Source organism: Thalassophryne amazonica, chromosome 23 (assembly GCF_902500255.1).
Source record: "Thalassophryne amazonica chromosome 23, fThaAma1.1, whole genome shotgun sequence".
NCBI classification, from domain to species: Eukaryota; Metazoa; Chordata; class Actinopteri; order Batrachoidiformes; family Batrachoididae; genus Thalassophryne; species Thalassophryne amazonica.
Window position 1 is genome coordinate 15,697,291 of NC_047125.1, and position 12,187 is coordinate 15,709,477.

General features: G+C 39.2%; 1 protein-coding gene across 1 annotated transcript in view; it reads right to left on the minus strand.

Moving 5' to 3' along the window:
- LOC117505392 (phospholipid-transporting ATPase ABCA1-like) overlaps positions 1 to 12,187 on the minus strand; it is a 282,727-nt gene that overhangs the window by 139,222 nt on the left and 131,318 nt on the right. The window contains exons 30-32 of the mRNA XM_034165037.1: positions 9,893 to 10,020; positions 3,053 to 3,151; positions 2,679 to 2,868 (exon numbers count right to left, since the gene is read on the minus strand). Coding sequence (XP_034020928.1) covers positions 2,679 to 2,868; positions 3,053 to 3,151; positions 9,893 to 10,020 — 417 coding nt within the window. The remainder of the gene's footprint in view (positions 1 to 2,678; positions 2,869 to 3,052; positions 3,152 to 9,892; positions 10,021 to 12,187) is intronic.

Sequence of the window (12,187 nt, forward strand, 5' to 3'; positions counted from 1 at the left end):
GTAGAAGTACTATATTTCCTAGATCTCTCTGACACTTGGGATGTAGAAGTACTATATTTCTTAGATCACTCTGACACTTGGGATGTAGAAGTACTATATGTCCTAGATCACTCTGACACTGGGAACGAAGAAGATGTTCGAACATGATTGAACCCATTAAGACAATCAATACCCCAACATTAAAACATACTATTAATGGAGCTCAGTTTCAAATCTGGTGCTGATGATGGGAGTAACTACTACATATACCAAGTTTGTTCAAGACTGACAAAGATGGATCAAGAAATTACTATGATGCTTCAAAACGTGACCTGATTTGCTATTCAGGATTAAACGGATAGGAACGGCACACTGTGGAATAACACCATAAGCAAGGTTAATGTTTCTTTTTTAGGGCCCGTCTGCAGTCGCTGTAACAATATCTGGCATAAAAATACCAGAAAACAGAAGATCTCCTGGTTGCAGCTCAGTTTAAATTATTTAATTCCAAACTTGTAAATTAGAAGGAACCCGCCACGGCATCCATGTTGGCTTTGGAAGAAGCCATTAAAATTCCAGTCTCTCCCAAAGTGGGCACGTCGCACAAACTGTGAGTAAACAAACAAAACCGTCGCTAATCAAACGGCGAGGCGGTGAAGGTTTCTCTGCCAGTTGGAGTTCTCATTACTCTCTGAACACATCTTGTCGCTCCAAATGAGGAACTACTTTCTCTGTGGTGGAGTCAGTGGGTGGCAGCGGGTAGGTGAGGACAGCTACCCAATCCTAAAACAAACAAACAATCAACAGGAACGCACCGGCGGACTGAAATCAGAGATTCCATTTGCCCATTTTTGGTTCAAATATTCAGTTTTAATGCGTCTCTGCGTCGCTGTGTCTCAAACTCGCCTGTCGCTCCCAACTAGAGTGAACTCGTTCAGGTGAGACCATCACACTGACCCCGTACCTGCACCGCAGGCGCCTAGAAAAGAGAATATGAAGTCTTGATGGATGAGACGCGCTCATCTCCCAGCGCGAAAAGGACATTGCTACCTCCTGGTGCTGTGCGCAACAAGTTTCTTTTTGGAATGCAAGACAGGTGAAAAGGTTACACATGGAAAATAGTGAAAGAAGACTTGTTTTTTTTGGAGGGGGGGGGGCCACAGGCCTGTGTAAATGTCCGGTTGATTTTGGACTAACTGGCGTGTGGCGGCTTGCTGACAAAGACAGCAGCTGATTTCCATTTTGCACTGCGATGCAAATCCCTTGTTAGTAAGAATCTTTAGGTTCTCAAATCAAAATGATGCTGACAGTGACTTTCAGGCTGCACAACAAAAGCTTCCACGATAAGCTTTTTTTCTTCTTTTTTTTTTTTAAATAGAATTGTTGTGTCATGGACTTTATTTATTGTCTTTTTTTCCAAATTCAATCATTTTCCTCGTGTAGTTGTCCAGGAAGAAGTTCAGACTGGAGTTAAATGGATGTTAAGCCTCATGAACTTGAAGAGACATGGAAAAAAAAAATCACCTTTAATAAGTTGACATTTCATACATAGAAATGACCATTTGTTTATTTATTTTTGCAGAAAATGAGATTTTGGTGTTACTTCAATAATAAATCAAATAAAATTCTGCTTTTGTTCCTTTATTTCCGCAGTTGTGCTATAATTTGAGAAACTCTTTGGGACAACTGGCACCAAAGTTCGTGGATGGATGTTGGTCAAACCCAGAATTGTCCTCAAGGGAGCTGTTTTGGCAAAAGGTCAAGGTAGTTAGGGTCAAAGGACAACATTTTTGTTTACCCACCTCTTTGTTACCAAAGTCCTCCTGGAGTCTTTGGCTGATTTCCACCAATTTTGACATGTGGATGATAATCAAACCCAGAATTGGCCATAAAGTCCAGATCACTTGGGTCAAAGTCCAAAGTGCTATTTTATCACCAATCTTCTAGGAGGTTTTAGCTCACCACTCACCCAATGCACTTGCTCTGGGGTGGGGGTGGGTAATGTCATACCTTATCCTTGTGAAGTGCGTTGTGGTGACTAGATTGTGATTTGGTGCTGTGTAAATAAACTGAGTTGAATTGAATTATTTTAATGTCTGTTGTAATGGTGGTACTTGGAAAGGAAAATATTTTCGAAGGTGGTGACATCCAGTTTTCCAAAGGTCAATCATTGGAGTTGAGGTGGTGTCTACCTGTTGGTTTGTTGACCTCCTCCAAGGTCCTTCTGCTGATATCTACCAAACTTCATCTCCAAATGAAGGCCAACCTCAAAACTGTGCCTAAACAACTAATTTTGGGAAAAGTCATGGAGTTTGATTGTCAATCTAGTTCGGACTGAACATGGCAAAAACATGGTGGATTCCAGAACTGTCCTGGCAAAGTCACCCAAAGGTCAGTCAATTGGGTGAAGATCAAGGTGATTGAGGCCAAATGTCAGATACCAATCACCCTGACTGTCTTCATCCAAACAGATACTAATATCTGGTATTAAAGTAAAGTTTTTTGGGAAGTGGAAATATGCAAAAGTGCCTAATGAAATAACTGTAAATGTTTGAAATCTGCACTTCTCTCTTTCAAACAGGAGCCTTGCTGTTTCTGCAGAAGACCTGTGCAAAATTAAATCTCATACAACCTGCTCCAACTTCATTGTTCTCTATCCAGATTAAAAAAACATCCATATTCCAAAGATCAAGGCTGACCTGAGGGGGCTGGAGTCCTCCAGCACCTGGAGGACAGTCAGGTAGCATGACAGCGCGTGTAGGAGTGCTGCACTGGCAGGAGGGGGAGGGATTAGACATGCTCCAGTTGCCATTGAGGAAGATGTCACTGACTGACTGATCCACAGATGGAGTGAACCAGTTGGACGCCCCGGGGGCGCATGGGAACGTCCTGTGGGAAAAAAAAACGAGTGGGACACAAAAGGACGTCATTGGTTACGATCAGTTTCTCTGTGCCCATAGTATCTTATTCTAAGCAGAGATACAGAAGGAGCCTTTACCAATTAATAGAAACACTATATTTTATATATCACTGCTATCATTTCAAATGATGAACACATTTTCAAATTACTCACGGTATTGGATCTCCAGTCATACATCGAGTCCCAAAACCAGGGTTGTTCACCAAGGATTCCACCATTCGAGACATCTCAGCATTACCAGGCATATCATCGCTGGAAAAACATGTTCACAAGAACAAATGGACTTTTTCCCTCATCAATAAGCAAACATACACACAAAACAAGCCAAAATTGTAGATATTTTATGATTTCATTGTGCACATAGTGCAGGAGCGTAAAAATGGAGTTCAGCTTTTTAGGAATCATAGTTACTGAGTATTTGAAGAAAGGGCGGAGTCTTAAATTAGCTGTTTATGGGACGATAGTAGAGAAGCTTGAATCTTCGACTGGACTGGGTTGCTTGATGCAAGGATGTTTCACTTCACATCGCAGAAGCTTCCTCAGCTAAAATTCTTGCTCTGATAGTCTGACTTCTGTCTGACCATTGTCAGGAAGAACAAACAGAAGCCACAAAAGCTGGCGTTTTTAACCTAACCAGACGCCTCCTACCGAGAGGCAGACTGCTATTGCCTAGCGACTAAACAATTGCTTTAATTAGCACCTATTGCGCTCTAGTTAGCACCCTCCTAATGACAGGGTAGCTGTCCCTCCTAACGATGGGACTGACGCCTCTCCTGATGACGTGTCTATGGGACTGAAAGTGCTGGAGTTCAACGTAATACGCAACAGGAGTGCAGCATGCTGTTTAGACAACTTGAGTGGAAGAACAATCAACAATTTTCATTGGGTGTTGAGTCAAAATGCCATTCTGATTGCGTACACTTGTTCCTCTGTGGTTCCTACTGGTTCATCTTGTGAGACTACACACAGTGCAGTGGATAACTGAACAAAAACATTAAAATGGTAATGCAAGCACCACATTTGGTACAAATAGACATTAGACATTACTCTGTTGAAAAGACAGGGTGTCCACTTGAATTTTCAATAGGCAGCCAGGCCGGGGTCCATTGAAGGATTACGCAGGGGTCAAAATTAAAAGATGCTTCAATCATATTGAAAACCTCACCACATTATTTGTCTAATCACAAAGATTCCTAAAAGGTATACTTTGGACTTGTCTCTTGCACGTCTCCAGTTGGTGCAGAATGCTGCTGCTCGTCTTCTGACAAACACTTTTAGACGTGAGCATATTACGCCCGTCCTGTACTCACTCCACTGGCTTCCAGTTCGTTTTAGAATTGATTTAAAAATTTTAATGTTTGTTTTTAAAGCTATTTATGGCCTTGCACCTCCCTACTTGTCTGAAATTTTAACTTTGCACACCTACAGTACGACATTAAGGGCGTCTGGCCAGCTTTACTTAGATGTTCCAAGGTCAAGATATAAATGCTGGGGTGACCATGCTTTCGCGGTAGCTGGCCCGAAACTGTGGAGTTATGTACTATTCCTGACCTAGCACTTTTTAAATCTAAGTTAAAGACTTATTTATTTAAACTGGCTTTTAACACTTAGTGGGGAGGTGACGTTCTGTTATTTTTATGTTCTTTTTTTTAATGTGTTGTTTTAAAATTTTATTTTATATGTGTTTTATTTTTTGTAAATTTGTGTTTTTAATGTTAAGCACTTTCGACACCAGTCGGTGCTGTAAAGCGCTTTATAAATAAATGTTGATTGATTGATTGATTGATTGACTATCTGTGACATACAGTGTTGACGTCCATTGGATTCCATGGCAGATAACATATGTTACCCTGTAATATCATAACTAAGCATGACAGATGGTGCAAACTATTCCTTTTTAAAACTCTATTTGGTCACTCAGTAATTTGCATTACTTTTTAATCAAATTGGAGCAACTTTAACTTTTAACCCCTGTACAAACTGAAATTCACATTTGTTACCATTTTTGCTGTTTTTACACCATAACTCCAAAGAATTCAGTCATAGATAGTCCACAATACCATTCTGGAATCTTTATGATCAGAGAAATAACGTGGTACAGTTTTCAATATGATTGTAGCTTTTTAAAGTTTTGACCCCTGTGTAATTCTTCAATGGACCCCTACCTGGCTGCCTATTGAAAATTCAAGTGGCAAATTTGGTACTTGCATCACCATTTGAAGGATGACTCTGTAAATATTCTCTTACGTGCTACACTAGTAGTAGAGAATCAAGATTTACCCTCTGCATGGTGTCGCACCGTCATGTGAATGTTCCAAACATATCTCAGATTCCTCAACTGTAATTTCATTATGCCCACGTTGCCCTTTTTGTCGGCTGGGTTCTTCAGGAGTTAAAGCGCAGCATTTCTTGAGGACCACGAGGATGGCCCCAAGCCAGCAGTGGTCACAGCCCGGCCAAGCATTTGGATTAATACAGTGTTCACTGTCTCATTTAGAGGCGCCTCCATGAAGGTCAGCCTGTCACTTCTTTGGCCACCGCCGAGTGCGGCTGAAGTGGTCCGACTGTAAAAAGACAGTATGTGCAGCCATCTGCTTTGCAATTAACAATGGCTGGGTTAGTGCTTTACTTTAAGATAATAAAACTCTTGGATGGTTCCACACAGAGGACTTGAGCAAAAACACACACAGAGTGGAACTAATGACTGAATTGGCTAATCAAAACACAAGATAGCAGAATTAAGAGCTCATTACATTTTAAAAAAGTGAAATGAAGTGCTGTTTAACATAACGGTAATCCTTTGGGAAAATGTCATGATCTATTGCATAACTTCTAATATTCCCATTAAAATACTCGGAGAGTCCAATGGAAGTACTAAAATAAACTTTGTTTTAAAATCAAACACAATAAAAGTTTGTTGTTATAAAGAACAGAGTTCAAGAACCTGTTGAAGATCCAAAATAGCCGAACATTATCTTTGACCAGGCTTCAGATTTTATTGGGTTATAGATTGTTTTAAAGGCTTTGATATTGTACTGTACTATATTGTACTGTACTTATGTACTGCAGTACTACTACTTCATAAAATGCTTTTAAAAGTACTGTGTGTTGGGGAGGAGGCATGGATTATAAAAGGTTCATTATAATCCAATTACAATTAAAATAAAATATCGCATTGACGATGGCAAAATATTCAACTGTTTCACATTTGATGTATTACTCTGCGCCCTGACCGCATTGTTACGCAGATGTCAATAACGGCGCTGTCAGCTGAGAGTGAGAGAAACTGGTGAGCAACGCTTAAGACGCTGTTGCTACAGTAAGCATCGCAAACTGAATTACTTACAGAAAAATAAACCGTGCAAACTATGCAATTGAATTAGAACGGGAATAACCCCCTTGTGTGTGATGACTTGTGGACATTAATGCTGGATTACGATTGCAAATATCCGTTTTAAATCTCAATTTGTGACCGTAAAATCCAGCATTAATGTCCGCAAATCATCAGACACACCAGGGGGTTATTCCCATTCTAATCCAATTCTATCTTTTGATGGTTGTTTTTCTGTAAGTAATTCGGTTTGCGAATCTTACCGTAGCAACAGTGTGGCTGGAGACTGTACATGTGTGTTGGGGAGGAAGCCTGGATTATAAAAGGTTCAGCTCCATGGACAGGGACTGTATGTGTGTCGAGGTGGAGGCCTGTATTATGAAAGGTTCAGCACCATGGACAGAGACTGAATGTGTATTGGGGTGGTGGCCTGGATTATAAAAGGTTCAGCACCATGGACAGAGCCTGAATGTGTATTGGGGGTGGAGGCCTGGATTATAAAAGGTTCAGCAACCATGGACAGAGCCTGAATGTGTATTGGGGTGGAGGCCTAGATTATAAAAGGTTCAGCACCATGGACAGAGACTATATGTGTGTGTTGGGGTGGAGGCCTAGATTATAAAGGCTCAGCATCATGGACAGGGACTGTATGTGTGTGTTGGGGTGGAGGCCTGGATTATAAAGGCTCAGCACCATGGACAGAGACTATATGTGTGTGTTGGGGTGGAGGCCTAAATTATAAAGGCTCAGCACCATGGACAGAGACTATATGTGTGTGTTGGGGTGGAGGCCTGGATTATAAAAGGTTCAGCACCATGGACAGAGACTGTATGTGTGTGTTGGGGAGGAGGCCTGGATTATAAAAGGTTCAGCACCATGGACAGAGACTATATGTGTGTGTTGGGGTGGAGGCCTGGATTATAAAAGGTTCAGCACCATGGACAGAGACTGTATGTGTGTGTTGGGGAGGAGGCCTGGATTATAAAAGGTTCAGCACCATGGACAGAGACTATATGTGTGTGTTGGGGTGGAGGCCTGGATTATAAAAGGCTCAGCACCATGGACAGAGACTGTATGTGTGTGTTGGGGTGGAGGCCTGGATTATAAAGGCTCAGCACCATGGACAGAGACTATATGTGTGTGTTGGGGTGGAGGCCTGGATTATAAAAGGTTCAGCACCATGGACAGAGACTATATGTGTGTGTTGGGGTGGAGGCCTGGATTATAAAAGGTTCAGCACCATGGACAGAGACTGTATGTGTGTGTTGGGGAGGAGGCCTGGATTATAAAAGGTTCACCACCATGGACAGAGCATGTGAAGAATATCTGATTTACATGTCACTGTCAAATCCAGAAACATGTACAAGGACAGAAACATGCACAGTTATGTTCCGATGGTCGCCCAAGTAAGAGAACTAAGAAATATCTCAACATTTAAAGAAACTAGACTTCAAAAATGTGACGTCCTCTCAAGGCCAACGCTTAACCACGAGACACATCACCTCCCCAACATCTTTATTGCACAACAAACAAGGTCAATCTGTTCAATAAAAGATATTGTATATTTTCTCTTGACAGTCATTCAAATCTAGATTCGTCATGATGATGGAACAGTTGATCTGGTTTCATCTGGACACAAATCAAGTGACTCTTCATTTTCTGCCCTTATTTTTTAAACAGTCCCACGATAGTGAAGCACTGAGCCAAAGATTCATTGTCCTCATCTACCCCCCTCAAGGGATGGCTCACCTTGACAAATGTGTTACATTAGAGTTTATAATATCGACCCAGATCTTAGATGTATTTTCAACTCATCTATGCCATAAACAACCTTAGATGTGTGTCCGTGTACAGAGTGAAGGTGGTGCGCTCAGTATAGAGGCTTTGTGTGTGTTTCACTCAGTGGAACAACTGTGACATCCACCTCTTAGATGATCAATTAACTGCACAAGCCATATTATTACAGATATTTGCAATAAAATTATTACAAATGAGCCATTCATTCATGCCAATATCAGCTATTACCACTGCACTATGTGACGCAAGCGACTTTGAAAAGGCAGCATTGTTCTCAAAATACTTTATCAGTTACAGACAATATAACTCATGGCATGGAATCAAGTCAATACAATACAGAACATGAATCAATAATGAAGAAAAAATCAAAACGTACAATAAATATCTTAACCTTATTAGCAAACAGCATAAATATGACAGTTTGGGAACAATCATACAGCACTTTGAAAAGACCAGAATGTGAGTTTGTAGCCTAAGAGTACCATGTTGATGCTAATTTTGAGATGATTTTTTTTTATTATTATTATTATTTTTGACGTTGATACATCACCATGGTGCATTTCAGTACTGACAGGCCATGTTCAACAACAAGCTAACCATGTTTATCATCTGCATATACAGTTAAGCATTAGCGGTTAGCATTAGCATACAGTTACTGATGCAAATTGATATATCTTATATTAGTATATCAGTGACTATTTCTCAGAAGTACTGCATATCTGGATGTGTTGTGGTAACTTCACACTTTTAGTACTGACTAGAAAACAGCACCCGGGGTCATAGTGTTAGCACATATACATAGTAACAGAGAATGACACAAACCAATAGCGGTAAACTCCAATTCCACAATATATTGATGACAGACATGGAGTCAAATACTTTGCATTGTATTTAAACACAAATACAAATACTTTAGATTTTTAAATTCCAAATACAAATACAAATACAATACAATACAACTGTACTTTTTCAAATATAAATACTTTATATTTTGAGTAGTTCAAATACAAATACTTTCTATGAACTATAAACAACAAATCAACACAAAAACTGATAAACCGGTGACAATTTATTGTGAAAATAGCATGACCAAATACTATTGATAAGTAAAGGATTGAATGTTTTATCACAAATTCACTATTATAATATCACAGGCAATAATAAAAATATCACAATATATATTCAACACGGTGTCACAGAGATTCCCAAGTTTGAAAAGTAGTTGTAAAAGTATTTGGAAATACTTGGGATCGGTGATGTATTGAAGTACAAATACTTTAAATTCAAAATCAGAAAATACAAATACAAATACTCCAAAAAATGTATTTAAGTATTTTCAAATACAAATACTTTTGTATTTGGCCCCATGTCTGATTGACGACACGCAAACAAATTACAACAAAAATTGGTGAAATTGTTCTTTTTGATTTTGGGCTGCATAATAATGAACCCATGACATATTTTAAAACAAATGGAGTAGATTATATTTACTTACCAGCAATTACCAGCAAATACCAAATATGCTACAGGAACCATTAGCAATATCCTGCATATGCTAAAAGCAGTTGATAGCATATGCTAACCCTAACGGTCAATATGTTTTTTGTTGTTGTTTTTTTTTTTTTTAATACAGCTTGCCTCTTATCAAAGAAGCCTTATTAAGCTCTAACCGTGCTAAACTCCACATCTGGAAATCTCAAAATACTCTCAATAACTCTACCATTATATCAACATGACAAATACAAAAATATATTATATTTCTAGAGAAATATGGCAGATTACAGTTCCCATTGCAATGTAAACATGCACATTGTCATATTTAAATAATGTTCCACACTCTTGATGATAAATTGCCCAAAACTCACCTGTAAAAGGTGGTCTGAGGTATTTTGTACAACCAGGGATGGAGTTCCAGGTTTGGATATTCAGTGAAGGGCGGGACAATCATTGAGAAGATCAGAGACAGGCACACAAAAACAGCAGGTAAGACCACCTGGAGGGACACAATGACTAATTTAAAGCCAAAACACTCCATTTAACAGTCTGTCAACACCCAGCTGATGACAATTTATCATTCTGTGCATGAAAAAAACACTTCAAATATTAAATTTAAATTCTGGCAACTCCTGTTGGGGAGACTTAGAAAATTGGCAGTGGATTAAAAATATATATATTTTGCTTTCTCAAAGAAACAAAGCTTCTCTTTGAGATTCAAGCTGCTAATTCTAAAATTGGAAAGGTGGGTACGGCTGAAACTATTACCCCATCATTTCTCCCCTGTTGCTCCAAAAATGAGTGATGCAATCACCAACAGCACATCAGCCCTGCATTAACCAGCGCACATTAATAAGCTCGCCACCAACTTGTTTGGCTTCTTCTGCACGAATAATGAGTTTGATTAAACACGTCTAATACTGACGGCATCATCCAGCCACTCACGTATAATTACTTTGCTTTTGTCTGTGGTGTTTTTTTTTTTTTTTTTTATCATTCCCAAACTTTTTTGGTAACAAGAATCCAATGCACGTCTATTCTGCAATCCCTTATTCTGCTCATCCCCTTCATCCAATCCTCTTTTCTTCTTCACATAATTCTCTTTTCCTTTTATTGTTGGAACTGACAAAAAGATGGAGGGCTGTGGGTGGGGTGCGGGGTGCGAGATATCGTTAATGTTTAATCACTTGTCGGCGGAGGGTGCTTGGGAGCTGGAGGGAGGTTTGCGTACAATTGATTAATTGCACGGCATGCAATTTGCCGGGCCAATTCAAGATGCTCCAATAGAAAAAAAAAACCTTAAATTTACTGCACAGGGCTGCAGCTATGGAAATGTGCTTTGGGAAAATGATAAAGAGCTGCAATGAAACAGAAAAGCTTAATGGCACATTGCAAAAGAAAGGACAATTCCTTTGCAGTTGCACACCATCCACCCCCTCCCCTTCCCCCCACGCCAGACCGTAATTGCAGGTGACAGCTGGTATTTCTTCCACTGAGGGAGATCTGCAAAAAAACGAGGGAAAAAGTCATTATGTTCACAAAAGGTAAAGCGCTCCCATGAACAATGCATGTGTTTATCGCGTTCGCAAGTTTCAGCACGGGCTTAAAAAGCAGAAGAAAGGATTATGTGCGGAAATGCATACAAATAAGACACATTTCATTTCCTGCAATGTCAAACGCCTCATTAGTCCGAGTTTGTTTCTCTGCAAACATTTGTGTTGATCCAAAAATCATTTGTGAATAATACAGCCGCTGTATGTGGATATCAGGAGGATTGCTTTCACCTTGGAATATTTACTGACGTGTTGACAACTCTCCGACAAAATTTAATAAAAAGTGTTCTTATCTGGTACACAAAATTTCAAATAGCAAAAAATAAGTGACAGTAAAGTTACATATTAAGGAATTATACAAAAACCTAAACACAGATGAAAGGTTAAATGGAGCAGGATAGTTTTTACCTGCATGCTTATAAAATTGTGGGATTTTGAGGATGTCTTATGAAATTTTAAGGGTATTTTTTGCAAACGGTAGGTAAAATTTACTTTACACATTACAACTTTTATTGCCTGTTCCAAATCTACCCCCAAAATTTATAGTCTTCATTACACTGCAGCCACCACATTTTTTTTAAACAAACTGTTAGTAAAATCAGTTTCTGCATCAATTCAATATAGTGTGTACCACATTCCATAGTAGATATGGTTACACTAATGCGGTGCATTTCACTAATGACTGTCTTTAAACAAAACAAAGTGTACAGCTGTAAGTGTCATATGCAAATATATATATATATATATATAATTTACTGAATTTAAGATAGCCAACACACTCCAAATCTGGATATATGGTAATTAAAGAAAAACTTCACTAACAAAAAAGAAGTATCTATAAGTAACTTATGAATCGGAATGCACACCTGCTCCTAATTTCCATCATGCATGTGATGATAGGATTATTTCTTGTAAGACATCCAGACATGACCACCAGGTGGCCCACAGGTCTATATTATATAACATAAGCAAAACAAACTTGCAAGTGCGCCATGTAGCTGCAGTGACATACACAGGTTAGCATGCATGGTTAGCATTAACCGTGGTCAGTGTCGTGACATGGTGTCACACTTAATGTGGCAATGGTTTGAATGCAGCCCTTTATTAATCAAA